The following is a 20,883-nucleotide window of genomic DNA, read 5'->3' as shown; positions in this document are numbered from 1 at the left end:
ACAAAACAACTTTGCTCTTGAGAACCAATCCGCGTAAGGAAAATCCTTGGTGAGGAAACGAATCGACAAAAGTCCAAAGATGAAGAAGGTACTATAGTAAACCACGGTGGGGAGCCCATGGCCCAAGAGGCACTTGTCAAAGAAAATCTGTAGCAAGCAGCTAAGTGTCCTCCCCACCTTCCAGGGTCCCCAGTCGTCTGCACAAGTTTCTGCAACATTTTTTATCCGTGCCTGTTTTTTTTTTTAATTTTATTTATTTATTTATTTTTTTTTTTTTTTTTTTTTTTTTTTTTTTGAGACAGAGAGAGAGAGAGAGAGAGAGAGAGTGGGGGAGGTAGACACAGAATCCAGAGCAGGCTCCAGGCTCTGAGCTGTTAGCACAGAGCCCTTTGCGGGGCTCAAACTCAAGAGCCATGAGATCATGACCTGAGCCGAAGTTGGATGCTTAACCAACTGAGCCACTCAGGCGCCCCCTCCCCTCCCCCTGTGCCCTTTTTAAATAAAACTCTCGGAATTTCCTTTGGCAAACTTTTGATCTTGGGCATTCATATTTAAAAAGAGAAAAACTCGGCTTAAGTTTTTTTTCCAAATGCAAAATTGTGGTAGGGACTGTAGTTTTGGGGGGATACACTTCATGTGGCATTGGATGGCTAGAGGAGACCCTGTTCTGGTTTACAGCCGAGAGAATACGGAGGACACCAAGTTGGCCCCAGGCTTCAAGTTCATCTTGGGCACCTTCCCACCTCCCTCTCTAACCTGACTTCCTCCTTGCTCCTCCTTGACCTGTTTGTCTGGTATGCAGCCATGCTCCAGTCCTCTCCAGGAATCTTACCTGCCGTGGCCTGAGCAATGTTCCAAAATAACTGTTCCCTCCTTTGCCCCAAAGCTCATTCATTCCCTTAGTTAACTGGCATGGGCCTGTTTGTTGAAAGGATTCTGTCTTACAACTTTTCTCTCTCACTTGGCACTTTTTGTCTTGTATTTTCATGCACTGGAATGTATTTCATGCACTGCCGCATTGCTAACTGGGACTCTGAACTAGTCACTTAACCTGCCTCAGGAAACGAGCTATTGCCTGTGTTAGCTGCTGCCGTCCCCCTGAAATGAGTCCCTGGGCCTGGAGTCCCAGGATTGCACAGGATGCAAAATGAACAGAGAAGGCTCACCTGATGTTCATATTTTATGAACCAAGGTGACGTTTTAATGGTCTATAAAAAAAAAAAAAAAAGCAAAGTCACATATCAAACATCAAAACTCAAAAGTTTTCAAAATTAAATCACACGTATTTAGACTTGAAAAATCACATTAACTAAAAAGGACACAATTGTCCCTGAAATGGAGACAGGCCTGGAGATTCCGGGTTGCTTCAGTCATCGTGACCCTCAGTCTTCAGAGCATTTTCACCGAACACCTGCATCCTCACCCAGGCCCAACGGTCTCACACAACTGCCAGCTTGAACCTCTAGGATCAGGAATAGCCACACCTGCCGCATATTCATGAACAGTTTATTAAGAGGCCGAAGTTCAGGGAAGTCCAGTGACTGGATGAGTTCTCAGCCGAGCCAAATCTCCTTTTATGATGTGGAAACCAGGGTTTAGTATAGTCCAAAGTTACACGAAAAGTGAGAACGCAATCACAACGAAAGCTCATCTTCAGCCCGGAGTTTGTGAACTCTAAGTAAACGCAAGTCTACATACAGTTTTCCTTCTGGTGGGATGGGACCCAAGCCGCACCCTAAAGAATGTGTGGTGTAGAGAAAGCACACAGTGGGAACAAAGGACGCTTCAGGCAGAAGGGAGAGAATGAACCATAGTTCATTGTTCAATGAACATAGCCAAGAGCATTCATTCAACATTCATTAACCCACAAGCCTGATTCTGTGAGAGGGGATGCCTGAGGGGAGGACAAATCATCCCGTGTGGTCAAGACCCAGGACAAACGGGCAGTACAGGCCTGACAGAGAAGGACTTGGAATATTCTCCTAGGGCAATCTGAGTATATTCCGCAGGCAGCGGGGAGTCAGAGGATTATTCACAACGGGATGGGTTTTGTAAAGAGATTTAAGGGAAATGTAGGTTGACTTCCAACTTAGGGAGTTAAAGACGCCACAGGACAACCAGCCAGGTGGGGATGGCCGGAAGGCGGCCAGATGCACAGAGGTAATGAGGCGAGGTCTGACGAATGGACAAAACAATTAAAAGACAGAGACTAGTCGTTCACCAAACATTCATCACATCGCTTCTGTATGTCTTAAGGCACCGATGGAAGCTGGGATACAGCAATGAATGAGACACACAGCCCCTGCCTCTCGGAGCTTATGCCTGAACTGGAGAGAGATTCGTGGCCACTGCACGGTCCTTTGAGTACAGTGGTGCTAAATGCTGCAGAAGAAAAGCACCGGGTCTGTGAGCACTCGGGAAGAGCTGACCTAGCACGAGGCCTTGGCGAAAAACTTTCCCGTGCGAAGGATGCTTGACCCAAACCCGGAGGGGCGGAAAGGACTGGAGTGGAACAGAGCATCCCAGGCAGAGAAAACAGCATTCAGAGGTACCGCGCAGCAAGGGAGAAGCTGGGGAATGGGTGGCGGGTGGAAACACGAGGCATCAAGGGCAACAAAGTACAAACGAAGACACCCGGGTCAGACTCGAGAATGGCTTATGGAGTCAAAAAGGAGACGAGTCTGGCTGCAGACAACAACATGGGGGAAATCGGGCGGGCCAGGACAGGACTACACAGAGACAGCTCTTGAAGACTAAGCCAAGAAAACGAGGATGAACGCCAGCACCAAAGTAGGAGAGGGTGGAGTGTCATCAGTAAGGGAAGCACATTATAAAAATGGTCCACAAATCGAGCTGGGCTTCCCTGTTTTGGTAACAGCTCAGGAAAGCCCATTTTCAACAACAGTGATCTTTTCAAAGAAGTCAGATTATTTACAAGCGCCAACTATACGTGGCCCAATCTTGGAAAAATACACATATATGCAAAACAAACTGGAGAAGTACAACTGGTGACAGAAATAACCCCAAATGATAACCATTCGAACCGCGCTACAGACGCTCTCTGTTCTTTACACCGTCGGTTATAAAGCAGCCCTTAGTTTTTCATCCTCCCGACGTCAAAAGTACACAGATTTAGTTAAAGTCGATTCCATGACAAGTGACACTTTTATGGGTTCCTCGTGTAGATGAAACTCAGTGTGCACCACTCTGTTATTCACCTGGAAGATTAAAGTACAAACTGTTCAAGAGCCCTGAGAGAAAGCCTTTTAGTCAACCCTACGGCGTGAAATGGCAGAATTCTATGCATTTCGGAAAGCAACATGCAAATGGCGGTGGAAGGAGCATGGCCCCCCAAGTGCCTGGAACGCAGCTGTCTGGACTCCAGGGTCCACAGACCTGGGTTTGGTCTCAACTTGCCCCTGGGGATGAGTAGGCAAGGGAACCTGCCGTAAAATGAAAGGGTTGGGTTATGTTATGTCCAAAGCACCCCGTGGCCCTATAATCCCAGGGTTGGCTGTGAGCACATCAGCCACCCTTCCACGTCACTGGGCCGTGAGGGCCTTTAATGCAAAGGCCCCATCATGCTCATTTATGGATTTTTTTTTTCTTTGCCAGTGTCTACTCAGCAAGCACTTTAAAAATAAAGGGTGTTCGGTAAAGGCTTAATGAACGTCGGTCAGCCAAACAATTTTTCAGCTAGCCTTAGCTACGATGGATTTCCATTTACAGTTGGCCAAATCTGTCTTTATTATAACATTGCTGAGAAGCTGACAAGAAACTGTTTTCTCAGAGAAATGGAGCGATAGAAAATACTCGGGCATTTGGTTGGAATGAGTGTCAAAATTGTCTGTGGTCCCTCCCTTTCACGTCCCACCCCCACCAAACTCTGACCTCAAATGAGGTGAGAAGGAGTTTGAAGGGCTGTTAAGCATCATATGTAAATTATTAAAATTAAATCTTTCTATTTTAAAGAAACAAAAATAGTTACCATACCTTGGGCAGGTGTGGACTAATTCATATGTAATCGTGATTAGGGCATGAACTCTAGAAGCACTCTGCCCAGGCTGGGGTGCCAGCTCGGCCACCGACTCGCCCCCATCTGTCACAGGGGATGTGAATCCCAGGAGGTCCCTGAGGGGTGTTGGAAAGCTTAACTGGATTCGTATCTGGGAAGCGCAGAGAATGGTAACCGGCGTGGAGTGAGCCACGCAATCGATGTTAGCCTCGCTGTTACTGGGCGCTTCTCTGATCTCTTCTCATTAGCTCTCTGTGGGCGTAAACCTCTCAGAATGAGAAGAAAGTTTCTCTTCAATCCTGATACGATAAACTACAATAATTGGGCCATTCTCCAAACTAGGTTTCGTGTGCAAATCCACCGCCATTATCGAGCACGTGTTCATTCAGTGAATGTTTACTATGGGCTACAAGCTGGGGAGACAAATGTGAGCTGGAGTCTGTCCTTGGAGATGTCCTAAGGCTCTGCCCTCTCTAGGGGTGCTGAGTCGGGCCAAAGCTGGCTGCCATGGTGGGCTACACAGCAGGCAGGGTCTTTAAAGCTCACCTAATATCCAATGCCCTTCTATTAGCAAGGAACGGAAGGTGTCATTCTGTTTCCCTCGGCAGGTGGCTCAACCATGTTTTCTGAATGCTACGGTCATTGTAAGTCATGATCGGCCCACCACTTCTAAGCAACTTTTCAGTATCTCTCCTATTTTCATGGGTAAAGCCAACCTCATGAAAATGCTCCGATCAAGTACATGAATGAAGCACGTGTTCACTTAGAATCTACTTACTTTGGTGAAAAAGTCAGCGATGTGCCACTTATTTCCATGCTGTTTAAAGACCTCAGCCATCGCTTCAATCATCACCGAGCCCGTGCGAGGGTGCCGTAAAGCAACGTGATCTACAAAGTGAAAATATTTCGTGTGTTTTCCTCCTCTGGTTGCACCGAACTTTTCTTTTACCCATAGTGAAACCTGTAAAATGGTTTTGAACTGAGAATACGGAAGCATTCTTGTATTAATAGGAGTGGGCCTGGGTCCATAAGAGACACAGACACAGAAAGAGGAAGCACTGAGCCTCCCAGGGGACTCCTGTGACCAACAGCACGTAAACCCTCAAGAGGGCAATTCTCTTCTATCAATCAATTTTTATTTTTTTTTTTAAATTTTTTTTTTCAACGTTTATTTATTTTTGGGACAGAGAGAGACAGAGCATGAACAGGGGAGGGGCAGAGAGAGAGGGAGACACAGAATCGGAAACAGGCTCCAGGCTCTGAGCCATCAGCCCAGAGCCCGACGCGGGGCTCGAACTCACGGACCGGGAGATCGTGACCTGGCTGAAGTCGGACGCTTAACCGACTGCGCCACCCAGGCGCCCCTATCAATCAATTTTTAAAATAAAACTTCTCAAATATTCACAAAAGGAGAAAGCAAAGTTTAACAAACTCCCATATAATCATCCCCCAGATTCAACAGTTATCATTTTGCCATATTTCCTTCATTTATCCCTTCTTTCTATATTTCTTAATGTTTATTTATTTTTGAAGGCGGGGGAAGTGAGAGAGACAGAGACAGAGACAGAGAGAGAATCTTAAGCAGGCTTGCACTATCAGTGCAGAGCCCAATGTGGGGTTCAAACTCACCAACTATGAGCTCATGACCTGAGCTGAAATCAAGAGTCAGATGACCAGGGGCGCCTGGGTGGCGCAGTCGGTTAAGCGTCCGACTTCAGCCAGGTCACGATCTCGCGGTCCGCGAGTTCGAGCCCCGCGTCGGGCTCTGGGCTGATGGCTCGGAGCCTGGAGCCTGCTTCCGATTCTGTGTCTCCCTCTCTCTCTGCCCCTCCCCCGTTCACGCTCTGTCTCTCTCTGTCCCAAAAATAAATAAACGTTGAAGGAAAAAAAAAAAAAAAATTTAAAAAAGAGTCAGATGACCAGCCAACTGAGCCACCCAGGTGCCCCGTCTATTTTTTTTTTTTTATTTCTGACTTTTGCTATAGGATCTTAAGCTAAGTACCCCCCAAATACATCAGTATAGAATTTATTTTGGGGTCCTCAAAAAAATTTAGTGGAATTGTTTTTATTAGTAGTTAGTAAAAAACATGAAACGTTGTCTTTTTTTAGTGTGGAAATTTGATGGGAATATCAAAATCGTACCCTCTGATAATAAATCTAGGTTGGAACAGAAAAAAAACATGGATACACCTTTGCAATCTCAATATAGGCAAAGGTTTCTTAGAACACAAAAAGCATAAGCCACAAAAGAAAAAGATGCTAATTTGGACTTCATCGAAATTAAAAACTTGTTTTTTGAAACACGTTATTAAGAAAATGAAAAGCAAGCCACAGTTTGGGAGAAATATTTGCAATACATACCAGGCAAAGAACTTGTGTCCAGAATATATAAATAATTCTCAGGGGTGCCTGGGCGGCTCAGTTGGTTAAGCGTCCAACTCTTGGTTTCGGCTCAGGTCATGATCTCCCAGTTTGTGAGCTCGAGCCCCACTTTGGGCTCTGTGCTGACAGCACAGAGCCTGCCTGGGATTCTCTCTCTCCCTCTCTCTCTGCCCCTCCTCTGTCTCTCAAAATCAATAAACTTAAAAAAAATTAAAAAGAAAATAATTCTTACAACTTCATAAGAAAACCAACAACCCAACAAAAAATTGGACAACACACACGAACAGACATTAAGCAAAGAAGATATGTGAGAGGACAACACGTACGGGAAAAGATAATCACTAGGCCTCCAAGAAATGCAAATTAAAACTACAAGGTGATACTATTCTATACCCATCAGACTGTCTAAAATTTAAAAACAGATCAAACCAACTGATAATGAGGATGTGAAGCAACTGGAACTCTCATACGCTGCTGGCGGAAATGTAAACAATACAACCACATTGAAAAAGAATTTTCAACTTGGCAGTTTCTTTAAAAGTCAAACACACCTACTATGTGAACCAACCATTCCACTTCTTCGTATTTACCCAAGGAGAACAAAAACATACGCCCAAAGATGTACACACGTGTGTTCACAGCGGCTTCATCTGTAATAAGCAAAACCTAGAAACAACTTAAATGTTCAGTAACAAGTGAATGGCTGAGCGCATTGTGTTAACATTGTGTTATATTCACACAACTAAATACCACTCAGAAATAAAAAGGAATGAACCACTGATATACAAAACGACATGGGTACAACCCGAAACCATTATGCTGAGTGGAGGAAGACAAGAAGGGAGGGAGGGAGGGAGGAAACCTACATGCTATATAATTCTAGTCCTATAAAATTCCAGAAAATATAATCTAATCAGTGGTAACAGAAAACACAATCGTGGTGACTCAGGGATGGGGATGGAGGTAGGGACAGATTCAAACATGAAGAAAACTTTTTGCGGTGACAGCAATATTTGCTTATCTTGATCATGGTGATGGTGTCATGAACACATACTTCCATCTGTTCGAATGGTACACGTGGAATATGTACAGCTCATACTTCAACTATATCTCCATAAAGTTGTAAACAAATCCACAAAACGTATCTGTTTAGTATAGGAACCATACAGCAATTTCAGTATTGTCCCTCTTGGAGTAAATCTGAGTCAGAAACACCACATCACGATGTTTGACAATCCATCCAGTGTTCTTCAAACTGCAGGTTGCGGCCCAATTATCAGCCAACAAATCAATTTAGCACACTGAAACTGTATTTTTTAGGGGCGCCTGGGCAGCTCAGTCAGTTAAGCATCCAACCCTTGATCTCCGCTCAGGTCATGATCTCATGGTTGGGAGTTCAAGCCCCATGGCTCATCCCATGCTTGGGATTCTGTCTCTCCATCTCTCTGCCCCTTCCCCGCTTGTACTTTCTCTCTCTCTCTCTTTCTCAAAATTAATTAATTAATTAATTAAAAAAAATGAAACTGCCTTTTTTGAAAATGGGATAAAATGGGATATAGTAGAAAATATTAAAGTACACCAATGCAGCAAGGGTAGCTATAATTTATAAAACTAGTGTGTTACATGTGTATTTATACTTTTACATAAATATATGTGATAGACTATAATGAAGTGTAGATTTTATCAATTCTAATATTGAAATTTTCTGCCCCCCCCCCCACTTAGGCATCTCTGAAATCTGGATGTGTTATATAATCTCTTCCGTGTCACAGAGTAATTAATTGGTAGCTCCCTGAGGACACAAAATAATGGTATGCCTTACAATCAAGGCATTAGATTTGATGCAACACAATAGCTCTTTCTTCCTGTAGGTTGTGGCAAATAACATTTGAAAGCCTCTAACCTAACATGGTCTGCAACCCCGTGGAGGATGTGCCAGTCAGCAGAGCGAAAATCAGTGTAGCTGCCAAGCATCTTATTAAATGAAAGATTATACATTTCTTGTCACTTTGAAAATAATCAGCTATTGTCGTCCATGGCCACGGGTTCAGTCCTCAGGACAGACTCTAGGCCACAAAAAAATGAGTCCGATGAGTAAAAATGGAGAACTTTAGACTCGGGCTGAAAGCTAGTGAATTTCCACAGATTTACCAAACAGGGTCAAATTAAAAAGTCATCAGGACCGGGATTCCCCCAACATTGCATTAGATGATGACTCTGGCCAGAGAACAAGAGTTCCAATCACTCACAAGACTGAAAACAAGTAGCCAATGAACACATGAACACTTTATAGCTTCTCTTATACATAGGTGAGATGGCTTGGTCACAGGCCAGGAGGGACAGGCTCTAGAACTCACAGGGGTCAGGTAGCCGCTATAAACTTCAACGGTGAACTAGATGTCGGAAGCCCGAATTTTGTTGAAATCTACTTTCTAAAAGAGGATAACTTTAAAATGTTTTAAATCCACCTTTTTTGCCCTTGATCTTAGCCAAAAGTCAAGCCGTGATTCAATCCATTGTTTGAATAGATAATACATTCAAATGGTTCACAATTCATCTATCAGTAGATGAGTAGATAAAAATATAGATGTATATTTATCTTACATGGACACCCATGCGCACACACACCCATAGGCACAAGAGAATATTACTCAGCCATAAAAAAGAAAGAAATCTTGCCAACATGGATGGACTAGAGGGTATGCTGCTAAGTAAAATAAGCCAGACAGGGAAGACCTGCCATATAATTTCATTTGTATGGGGAATCCAAAAAGCAACAAAAAATGGACTCAAACACAAATGGTTCACAATTCAAATTATAAGAGGAATCCATCAAAGTCTCCCTCCCGCCTCATCCCACGCCCAAGAAATCAAACTCACGATCTGTGAGATCACAACCTGAGCCACCCAGATGCCCCACAGCTGTCTTATTTTCAGTAACTGTTGCATTTGAAACTTCACCATGATGATTCTTTTCAACTGCGGCACAGTATCCGACAGTATGAATATACCACTCCCAGTGGCTTTTAGATTCCTGCCCCTTCATTTGCCCCACTAAGCAACTTCAAAGGAGTGCCCAGAGTAGAGTGCTCGACTCAGCCCCATTCACCACTTTCCTGGTATTAGCACTGAAAAGTCCAGTATCCCAGGAGACCCCTCCATCTCGGGCAAACCGGGACAGTTGGTCGGCCTTTCCATGTATATACATGTGCAGAAGATTCCTCTGTGCAGAAGCTCCCAAACTTTCTCAGTTCATGGTGCCCTTAGAGTCTCAGTAATTTTTTCACAGCACTCCTAGGCCAAAAGAAATACCTAAGAGATCCATTTACTAAAGTAGTTAGTTCCAAGCTCAGTATTAATATCTTAATAGCTGGGGCACCTGGGTGGCTCGGTCAGTTACGTGACCGCCTTTGATTTCGGCTCAGGTCATGGTCTCACAGTTTGGTGCTTGAGATCAGGGAGGGTCTCTCTCTCCCTCTCTCTCTCTCTTTCTTTCTCTCTCTCTCTCAAAATAAATAAACACTTTTTAAAAAGTTACATGTTATAATGTGAGGGATACAGTAAAAGCAGTACTCAGAGGAGATTATTTGAAAATGCTTATATTTTGGGGATGCCTGGGTGGCTCAGTAGGTTAAGTGTCTGACTTTGGCTCAGGTCATGATCTCACAGTTTGTGAGTTCGAGCCCTGCGTAGGCCTCTGTGCTGACTGCTCAGAGCCTGGAGCCTGCTTCAGATCTGTGTCTCCCTCTCTCTCTGCCCCTCCCCTACTTGTGCTCTGTCTCTCAAAAATGAATACATGTTAAAAAAAAATTTTTTTTAATGCTTATTTTTTGAAAAGAGAGAAAATAATGAGCCAAGTGTCTAACCAAAATAGTCGGGAAAAGAAGAGTAGAATAAACCCCCAAATGAAGAAAAATGGAAATTTTAATGAAAATTTATGAAATCAAAATTAACGAAATAAAAAACCTATACTAGAGAGAATGAACAAAACCAGAAATAGGTTCTTTTTTTTTTTTTTTTTTTTTTTTTGAGAGAAAGAGAGAGAGGGCACAAGTGAGCAAGGGGCAGAGAGAGAGTGAGATTGAGAAAATCCCACGAGGGGCAGAGAGAGAAGAAGAGAGAGACAGAGAGAGAGAGAGAAAGAGAGAATTCCACCCAGGCTCCGAGCTGTCAGCACAGAGCCCAACTCAGGGTCGAACTCACAAACCGTGAGATCATGACCTGAGCCGAAGTCGGATGCTTAACCAGATGCTAAGCCCGGCACCCCTAAAAATAGGTTCTTAATGAAACCACTGGCAAGACTGATCAAGATCAAAAGAAGGAAGCCACAAATATTAGAGATAAAAGGAGCATTCCTATAGACTTACTGGACATTTCACGTGATTAAAGATACAACGAACTCTATGCCAAGAAATAATTTTTTGTTTTTCTCCCACGGAGAAGCCAGTTTTCCTAGCAGTACATATTGAACAGCCCATTTTTTCAACACTAATTGGTGATGGCTTGTCACATACCTAGTTGTCCTGCATATCTGGTTCTGCGTGTACATTCTCTATTCTATTCTAGTGGTCTGTGTATACATAGAATTTTTATTATTGTTATATACTAAGTATTCTTTTTTTTACTGTTGATTTATTTTTGACAGAGACGTAGAGACAACAAGCAGGAAGGGACAGAGAGGGAGACACAGAATCCAAAGCAGGCTCCAGGCTCTGAGCTGTCAGCACAGAGCCCGATGCGGGGCTCGAACTCACAAACTGTGAGATCATGACCTGAGCCGAAGTCGGATGCTCAACAGACTGAGCCACCCAGGCGTCCCTATATCCTAAGTATTCTTATGTCACAAGTTCTCTCAAACATCTGCATAGGTCCCTCTCTCATGTCCCTCAAATGTCCACACAACAATCAGCTGCTCCATGGGGACACCTCTACACATCTCTTTTTTAAAACGGCCATCTCCACTCCTCTCCCTCGATACTCCCTATAACCCTCATCCCTGTATTATTTTTCTCCATAGCACTTATCAGCATTTAACATATTTTATTTTATTTTATTTTATTTTATTTTATTTTATTTTATTTTATTTATTTTTGGTAACCATTTCACTGAAAGGGAACCATCCCATAGCAAAGTGTGCAAAGCCTTAGGGGTACAGAAGAGCTCCATAAACTTTCATAAAGTGAACACACCCCATAACTAGAAACATCTAGAAACAAGATGATGCCGGCATTCCAGAAGTCCCCTCCTTGCCCCCTCTGGTCATTACCACCCCCAACACTCTGCAGCCCCGAGGGCAAATAGTATCCTGACTTCTAACACCACAGATTAGTTTTGCCTGTTTCAGAGCTTTATATAAATGGGATCGTAAAGTAGCACAACATATAGTTTCTGTGTTTCTCGTCTGTCTCCCCCACTAGTGCAGAAGTTCCGTGGAGGCAGAGAGTTTTAGTTCTTCTGTTCAATACTGAGTCTCTAGCCCTTAAATGTATATACAGTCCAGCAGTCATAAAACTCATTCGTCCCATAAAACTGGAGCTTGAGGTTTCTCGCCTTGACCCTGAACTGTTCCATAATAATTCTGCAGTTAGTTTATATCAGGAGCTCATCTCCTTTTATCGCTGACCGGTAGTCCACGTGGGGCACACCGGGATTTGTTTATTCGCTCACCTGTTGATGGTCACTTGGGTTGTTTTCAGTCTTTGGCTATTTCAAATCAAGCTGCTATGAACTTCTGTGTGCCAGTCTCTGTGAGGCCACATGCTTTCATCTCTCTTGGAGAAACAACCAAGGAGTGAGATCTTTCGTCTAACCCTAGTGGGGAAGTTTTTCGCATCTTACCACTAAGGATGGTTTCATTTTAAGTGGTGGCCCTTAGTTTCCTTTGCTTGCATTTCTTTACTCACATTTTATATCAAATTCCACATAGAGATGGGATATATATATATATATATATATATATATATATATATTTGCAAGCTACTTTAATCCTCTTTTCAAGTCAAGATAAAGCAGTGCCTGGGTGGCTCAGTCAGTTAAGCGTCCAACTTCAGCTTGGGTCATGATCTCGCAGTTCATGAGTTCGAGCCCCATTATCGGGCTCTGTGCTGACAGCTCAGGGCCTGGAGCCTGCTTCAGATTCTGCATCGCCCTCTCTCTCTGCCCCTCTCCTACTCGCATGTGCTCTCGCTCTCTCTAAATAAACCAACAAACATTTTGTTTTTAAATAAAAATGAGCCTAAAAAAAAAAAAAAAACCTAAAGAAATGTCCTGGACCCCTTAATTCTATCTCTCCAACATTTTTGTTTCCCCTCACAAGTGAATCAAGTCCAACCTCGCATACACAGATTCTTTTGGACTTTAACTTATTATCAGTAATAGTATTAGTAACAATGATGATAATATTATTAGCAGAATATATTAGTAATAATAGTATCTAATTTCTTTTTTTTTGTATTCACTATGCCATTAATTATGATAAGCACACCTGCTTTATAGAATTCAATTTATAGAACATCCCAAAGACATAAGTGAATTCTATCATTCCCGTTTTACATGAAGAAACCAACATAGCTAGCAATTAAAAAATACTGAAGGTCTCAAATATACTAAAGCAGAACTAGCTTTTGGGCCAAGATCTTTTTCACAGAAGAGCCAACCATCTCATTCACCATGCAATACTTTGCTCGGGGGCCTGTGCGTTCCTGGAAGAATGATCTGCTTCTTTTGTTTAGAGATGCCAACCTGCCATCTCTAAAAGTGGGAACATTTGCAAACGGAGCTGGAGAGGTTAACAAAAGATTCTCCTTCTAGATGTCAATTAGTAAGGCACAAACAATTTAAGGGAGGCCTGGGTGGCTCAGTCGGTTGAGCGCCCGACTTCGGCTCAGGTCATGATCTCACGGTCTGTGAATTCGAGCCTCACGTCGGGCCCTGTGCGGACAGCTGGGAGCCTGGAGCCCGCTTCAGATTCTGTGTCTCCTCTCTCTGCCCCTCCCCAACTCACACACACACTCTCTCTCTCTCTCTTAAAAAAAAAAAAAAAAAAAAAAAAATTAATTAAAAAAAAAAAGATTCTGAGAATCATCACGAATAACTTAAACCTTCTGGAAGAAAGTGTGTGTCACTGGCATCTACCCTCACTGTCTCACCTGCCTGGGTAGGATAGATGATGAAGTAATCACTGAACGTGGGCAGCCTCCTCTTCTCAGATACGTCATCAGACTCCATGGGTTCATCGTCTGTCTCAACACCATTATCTCTTTTCTCTATTTTTTGGAGAACAAAAATACACACTACAGTAATGCGCCATTGACACCAGGAACCCTTAATCAACGTCCCAACAAGCTTGCACCTCCAGAAGAGGGAGGAATAGCCACAGAAGCTACGGAAGTCGGATATCGGCCCCGCAGGTCGCCTGGCATCACATGGACGGCGGGATGGCCCTTGGGAACTGCACACATCTCTCTCAGATCTGAGGCTCCCTGGCCTACCCCGTGATGTGAGTGACTGGGACCATTCCTCAGCCAGAGTTAATGATTCCATCCCAGGTAAGTGTCCCTTCTGTCCCTTCCTCCCAGCCCAAAGTCTCTAGTACCCCACACAACTAAAGTCACATCAGCCGAGGGGCCTCTGATCGTAAACAAACGAACAAATAAATATTTGTAACTTCTTTTTCTTTTCTCAGTCATCCATATGAGAATGCCCTAGACACAGGACTGGACCAAGAAGTCTCCACTCACCTCCTCTGCAGGCCTGGATTATAAAGATCTTTGGTTTCTCTTGAAGCGCCGGACAATTTTTATTATTAAACATTTCAAAAATGTCCTCCAGGCTGACTCTCTCACCATCTTTCATCTTAATAAAGCCTTTCTCCCCATGGGACATAAGAGTAACAAGGCAACAGCCAACATCATCCTTAATTTCATTGAGTCCATCCCGAAATGATGATATTTTCCCAAGTAACTCCTGTAAGATAGGATCACATATTCAAAATAACTGGAGGGAAGTAAAATCAGAAATGCCGGAGATGGTTCTTTTCAGTAGGCAATCCGAGGGTATGACAAGTACGAAAATAACTACATCTCAGGCAGGGTTCGTATGAGGTAAATATCAGTTCCTGAACTTGTCCCTTCCCTTTTGGTTGCTCTCAGAATTCCCGTAATTTCTGTTTGTGCCATTGGTTCTTGTTTAACAGAATTAGGGCATTTCTGATTCTCTACTGCAAAAAAAACAACATAATGATAGCTCCCCAAAGGGTTAGTGTATGTAAATTTTATATTATTAACTTATTTTAACATATAAAGTTATTGTTTTCTAAAATTAATGCCCTCAATAAGCTAGAAATGGAAGGGGATGGAGGGATCTGCCAATAATATACACCTGCCAGAACCTATGGAGAGGCGTCATCAGAATCCAGTCCCCTAGAGAGAAACGCAAGACGGGAATGGCGGCCATCACTGCTCCCGTCAACCTTGTAGCCAAAATTCCAGTCCCTTCAATAAAGCATGTAAAAGTGAAATGAAGTCTAAATACGGTAAACAAAGAGCCAAAACTCATTTTTTACACATATCATGACTTTCTAGAAATACGAAATAATCAACCAAGTAACTACTGGAACCAGAGGCCAGTGAGCTGACTGGATACAAGATTAACTCACAAAGATCAAAGATCCTCTCCCCCCACCCCCCACTCCGGTTACCTGGCAACAATCTTTTAAACCCCATAACAGAAAAGGGGGTCCCATTCACGGTCACACCCAAACTAGGACAATACCTAGGAATAAACCTAAATGAAGAAAGGATAAAGCTTTAGGGAAGAGGCGACAATAAACCATGACATGCCCACGCTTCTCTTAATACTACTGATTTGCTGATTCACTCCAAATGAATCTCAATTCAATGTCATGGCAATCAAAATCCCAACGGGTTTCAGTGGAAATTAACCAGATTATTCTCCAGGTCACAGAGGACAGACAATTCTCAAGAAGAGCCAAGCATATTCATAAGAAAAAAAAAAGACAGAGAGAGAGAGAGAGAGAGAGACAGAGAGAGAGGAGGGATAGCCCTATCAGGCATCAAAATGTCCTTAAAAATCATGGTGAATGAAACAGGGAGATACTGGCTTAGGTATAAACAAATATATGAATGGAATATTTTAGATTCTAGAAACCAATTGAATTATATATGGGAATTTATGTCACAATAAAGGCAGAGTTTTAAGTATGTGGGGGAAGGACACATTATTCAATAAATGTTGAGACAACAGACTATCCATGTGGACATAAGGTGAGGCTTCCTACTTCACACTGTTCCAAAAATAAGATTCCAGAGTAGAAAGGAAAACCTTAAGCTATAGAGAAAAATAATTTAAGCATTTTCTAAGTTGGGAAGGCATGGGGTTTAATCAAGACACAAACAACAAGAAGCTGACAAGAAAGACTGACAAGTTTACTCACAAAAAAATTAAAAGACTTCCATATGACTTAGGACAACAAAAAATCAAGTCACAGGGTAAGAGAAACATATTTGCAGTATGTTTTGTAAATGAATAATATCCAGGAAAATAACTATAAGAACAAGAAAAAGACCACCCAGTAGGAGAAAGGGCGAAGGAAGACAGAACAGATAATTTACAGAAGGAAAAAAAATGGCCAAAGGATGTTTAACCAAACTAAGAATCGGAAAAACGAAACTCCGAACAATGAAATACTTTTGCCAGTGACATTGCTAAATATTTATAAACGTTGCCAGGATGCAGGAAAAGTAGCCACTCAAGACCCTGAGGAGCATAAACTAAAAGAACATTGGCAGTTTCTGCCATTTGAATGAAAAGGACAGGATTAAAAACCATGCAAAATGAAGAGATTCTGGTCCAAGCCTTGGGGAAAGGACATTTGGGGCCAGAAAATTCTTTGCTGTGGGGGCTGTTCTGGGCATTGTAGCACCCTCCAGTTGTGACAGCCAGAGATGGCTCCAGATATGGCCAAATGAGGGGGACAAGTCACCCTCAGATGAGAACCAGATTTAAGGTAACAACTAGCAAGGGACAGGATTCCAGCCGAGGCAGCCTGTGTGGCATCCACAACCCCATGCCATGCTGTTCCTTGACATTCATTAGCAGTGACTCCTGGGATCTAAGAAGGGCTTTCCTATGTTACTGTCCCTAAATAAGGGCAGGTCTGAGTCATGTCTCAGCTAAGGTCAAAGAGATCAAATGGAGTTCCCACCATCCTCTTCCACCTTATTTTTTTCAGTACAATCAAGTTAAGTCACAACGCAATTCTGCCCAGTGCTGTCGGCTCCCTCCCCAAGCTTCTCCCAGGGTTCTAAGTGAGTCCCACAAAGACTCATGCTGCTGGAATCCCTCTGGCCTGCCTCCTGATGACCTCTCAAAGGGGTTTCCTTCGTCTTTCCTGCTCCTAAATGCTCTGGAACTTGCCTACTCCAGACTCCATCTTGTCCTTGGCCCCCTTGCCCATCTTGCCAAGGATGCCTTCTGGGGTTCCCTTCCCTCTTCAACTGCAGGGCCCTAGCCAAGACTGGAGCCCAAGAGGTCCCTGCCTGACTGGAAGGGGAGGTAGGGTATCGCACACGTAAAATTACAAAAGCATCAAGAGTTTTATCAGGACACACATGTCATTGAGCAGCAGGTAGGTCCTGATTCTTACCAGGTGTTAAAACCCAATTTTTTAAAAAAGAAAGGAAAATTGGAAGATCCAAGTTAGGTTCCTCATTGTTTTTTATTTTTACCATTTTGTTTGGATCGATGCACGAAGTATGCTCAAACTGGCATTGGCCAAGCCATTCGGTCATTAGCATGACGTCCCGGTGAGCCCCGGGTCTGTTCTTCTCCACACACATGAGGAAAGCCTTCCGCTTGCCACTCAGGTCATAACAGTCCTATTTTCCAGGAAAGCCAACAATAATTAAACCAAACCAAACTCAGAAATCTAAATGTGTCATAGATACAAAATAATGAGTTTCTCTAGGGATCGATGGTGAGGTTTCCCAGTTTGGATCAGGGATGCAACACTGATTGTCTCTCTTATTAGTTATGGAACGGGGGTGGGGGGAGTCATGACTTGATTTATAATCCTTTCAAATATCTTCCTCAGACTAGGACTAATAGGCCAATCTCAGTTTTAAATTCCTACATATAGCTAGAGTATCAGTTTAAGGAAATATGGCGGACAGAGGAAACGGTAAATGACCACACAAGGCTGCAATCATCAAAATCCAGAATGTGGGACATTCTACAGACAACTTGGTTTCTTTAATAGATAAATAACAAGAAAAAAGGCTAAAGAAAGAAGAAGCATCCTAAGTTAAGAGTCTGAAGGCACAAAGCAAACAACTGTAATTGTGTAGGCCCTGTGTGAATCTGTATCCTGATTCAAACCGCCCACCTGCAAAAGACATAGGAACGAGTCAAGGATATCTGAATGCTAACCACCTCTTCGCAAACATTAAGAAAGTTGTTTTTAGGTAGAATAATGGTATTGTGGTTATGTTTTGCAAAACCTCTTTCTCCTGCTAAAGATTCAGAGATCCACACGAAAGGGTCCGTAGATGAAAGGGACATGATTATCTGGATTTGCTTCAAAATAATGGGAGCAGGAGCACACAAAACAAGATTGGCTCTATGTTTCTAATTTGCCGAAGCAGGGTCATAAGTACGTTGGGCTGGAGTTGGGGAGATTCGTTTTTCTATCCCACTTTACTATTTGTTCAAAATTTCCGTAGTAAAACTTAAAAAAACCAAACGCTAGAACCAGCAATGTACATAGTCGTCCAAGGCCATACAGCCAGGCATTGAACTTCCATTGAAGTTGCCTCACTTTTCTTGACTTGTCAAACAGAAATAACAGCAGTTCCTACCTTGTTTGGTTAATGCACGCACAGTGGTTGTAACTGGCTAAAGTTTATCTTCCACTCTCATAACAAAAAGCAGTGAGATATGACCACTTGAGAAAACCATACAGATTGTCTTTAACCAACAAGAACAGCACACAAAAAAATGTTAAAATGGCAGTTCAAGCGGCTAAATAAATACCATCCTTCCTAACCAGTGTGCGGTGCTGGAGTGAGAGCAAAAATATTTACCAGTTCGCCATCCACACAGTCATAGCTTCTCTTTAGAATCTTTCTTGGAATCTCTGCATGAATTTTCATGAAAAGAGAAGAAAACAGGAAAAACACATTATTATTTTCCCATTTTTTAAGTTTTAATCAAGATCCACTGTCATCCCTACTAACAGGAAGCTCCTCCCAAGGAATTCTGTTGCCTCTTACGTTTTGGGGGTCCAGCAGGCTTCAACCTCGCTTTAGAACAGGTTCCCTGGATTATGAACACCTTCCTGCAAACTCATGAGGCTGGAAACTTAAAACAGGCTTCCCGTAGGCCGCAGATGGATACAAGGGCAGGAAGAGCCAGGCCAGAGATAAAAAGGGACAAGGGCTAACTGACATATTACTGCACATGTACTTCCTGGAGAGGAGATTAAGACATCGATAAAGGGAAAATTGAAGTAAAGGAACTAGGCATTAAAAAAAAAAATAGCATAATCTCTTAGCATTTAATTCCAACATTTAGTGGGTGCCTACAGTGTAGAGCCATAATATTGTGTAGGTTGGACGAGTCTGGAAAAAAAAGCCCACTTTGCCAACAGTCTAAAGAGGTGATAGCAAAAGTGATACATGACCAACGAACCTGGGAGGGACGACACAAGTGCTTTGTAGGTGCAGTGAAAGCAGGGAGAGTCAAGGCTCCACAGGGCCAGTATTCTGCCTGTAGGCCATGTGTGGTGGGTCATTACAGTTGTGATGCATTACAAATCTAAACAAAATCAGCAACAGTAACACACCTAGAAGCTCAATCAGATCATAGGCATGCCGATGGCAGAGGTCACCGACGGTACATTTTACTGTCGCTCCCATGTAAGTGGCTCCCATGTAAGTGCTGCTTCCTCTCTCTCCTCTCTCTCACATACGTATTATGTACACATCCGTTTATCAAATCGGGCCGGGGTGGGGGGAGCCCCACCTCCCTCAACCTGCTCCATACTACATTTCTTGATCATAAGCCACATCTTCCCAGATTGACGGCAAATGGTCTCATGATGTGCAAGAAGAGCCACCCCTTCCGTAAATACACCCCCTGGAGGTGTGACAGTGGGGTTTCCAACACTGGGCTTCTCACTGCATCATTTGGAAACCTCCCACATCATAATCTCTTGAAGGTAGTCGTTAACGAAGCATCTCAGGCCTGCTGCTGAGTCGATCTGCTCTTTGAGCCGACCCCCAAAATGTGCTCGTAAACCCTGATGGCCGCTCTTCGACGGATCACTCGCATTCCGCGCCTGGGGATGGCGATTCTACGGGCTGCTTCACCCAAGGTTCCCACCTCCCACCGCGCGTCACCTGGGTCCTAGGGCACCCGCCAGCCCCTGGCTCCGCTAGCCTCCGCCCCGCGGGCTGCCCGGGAACCCGCCCCCAGCCCCGGCAGCCCCCAGATCCCCCGGACCTCTCCCCCCAGCCCGGCTGTCCCCACTCTCACCCAGGCTCCGCCCCTCCGCCGGGCCGCCAGCCGCGCACCCGGGCCCCGCCCCCTAACCCGGCCGCCACCACCCCGCCCCCCATCCCGGCCTCCGATCCGGGCCCAGCCCCCAGCCCCGGCTCGCGGCAGCGCCCCCGCTCACCCCGGCGGTCGTCGTCTTCCGCGCTCTGCCAGCGCGGCAGCAGGTCGGCGCGGCGCAGCTGCTGCAGCACCTTGATGAGAACGCGCGACACGGCGGGCAGGTAGTAGTGCTGGGCCAGGAGACGGGCCAGCCCCGCCTTGCTGCCGCCCTCCAGCTCCAGCCGCAGGGGGCTCACGCGCGGCCCCTCGTCCACGGTCTTGAGGAGGACGCGGAAGTGGCTCAGCTCCCGCGGGGACAGCAGGTCCAGCGTCTCTTGCACGCGGCTCTGCAGCTCCTCCACGGTCGGCGTGATCTTCGGAGGCGCCTGGCGGCCGTCGGACCCCCAGCGCCAGCCGCTCCCAAGGCTCGTCGCCATGGCCACCCAAAGATGCTGCAGCGCCCGGGCCGGAGGGGCCACCCGCCGAGGTCTCAGCCCCGCGGGCCGCGCACGCCTCCCGCTTCTCCCTTTGTTTTGTAAAACGGAGGCGTTTCCGCTCGTCTTAGCTACGGCCGGGCGGGCTGGCGGCGGCGACCTGGAGATCCCGCCGGGCTTCCTCTGCGGCCCCGCCCCTGCCTCGAAGCCCCGCCCCCACCCGCCCGTTCCCGCTTAACCCTCGGAGCCCGGGTAGGGAGAGCTTGGTGGCGGGGGCCCCTCCGTGGTTCTCCGCCGTGGCTGCGCGTTAGGGTCACCTGGCTAACTAACTCCTCGAGCTCAGGCCACAGTCCCGGCTGATTACATTCGAATTTCTGGGTGGCAGACCCAGGCATCAGCCGTTCTGAAAGCTCTTCAGGTGAGGGGCGCCTGGGTGGC

General features: G+C 44.8%; 1 protein-coding gene across 3 annotated transcripts; it reads right to left on the bottom strand.

Moving 5' to 3' along the window:
* Nucleotides 1-1,172: 1,172 nt before the first annotated feature.
* Nucleotides 1,173-20,883, bottom strand: LOC124526265 (caspase-14-like). Of its 3 annotated transcripts, none has more exons than XM_047099135.1 (7): nucleotides 20,094-20,658; nucleotides 18,499-18,551; nucleotides 17,146-17,295; nucleotides 14,137-14,362; nucleotides 13,546-13,662; nucleotides 4,794-4,903; nucleotides 1,173-3,218 (listed from the first exon to the last, which is right to left on the bottom strand). In XM_047099135.1, exons 1-7 carry the CDS (start codon nucleotides 20,446-20,448, stop codon nucleotides 3,117-3,119), a joined length of 1,113 nt encoding a protein of 370 aa, XP_046955091.1. In that variant the 5' UTR covers nucleotides 20,449-20,658; the 3' UTR covers nucleotides 1,173-3,116. The 3 variants fall into 3 exon arrangements, 2 of the variants coding, with proteins under 2 accessions (XP_046955091.1, XP_046955092.1); XR_006965639.1 differs by having other exon boundaries at nucleotides 3,129-3,218; nucleotides 4,794-4,976; nucleotides 20,094-20,883; XM_047099136.1 differs by lacking the exons at nucleotides 1,173-3,218; nucleotides 4,794-4,903 and adding an exon at nucleotides 7,849-9,691 and having other exon boundaries at nucleotides 20,094-20,882.

This window comes from Lynx rufus, unplaced genomic scaffold (genome assembly GCF_022079265.1).
Source record: "Lynx rufus isolate CCGP_SWC_20201006 ecotype Redwood Valley unplaced genomic scaffold, mLynRuf1.p SCAF_5, whole genome shotgun sequence".
NCBI classification, from domain to species: Eukaryota; Metazoa; Chordata; class Mammalia; order Carnivora; family Felidae; genus Lynx; species Lynx rufus.
Note: the sequence above shows the minus strand (reverse complement) of the source record. Positions and strands in the feature narration are given on the sequence as shown.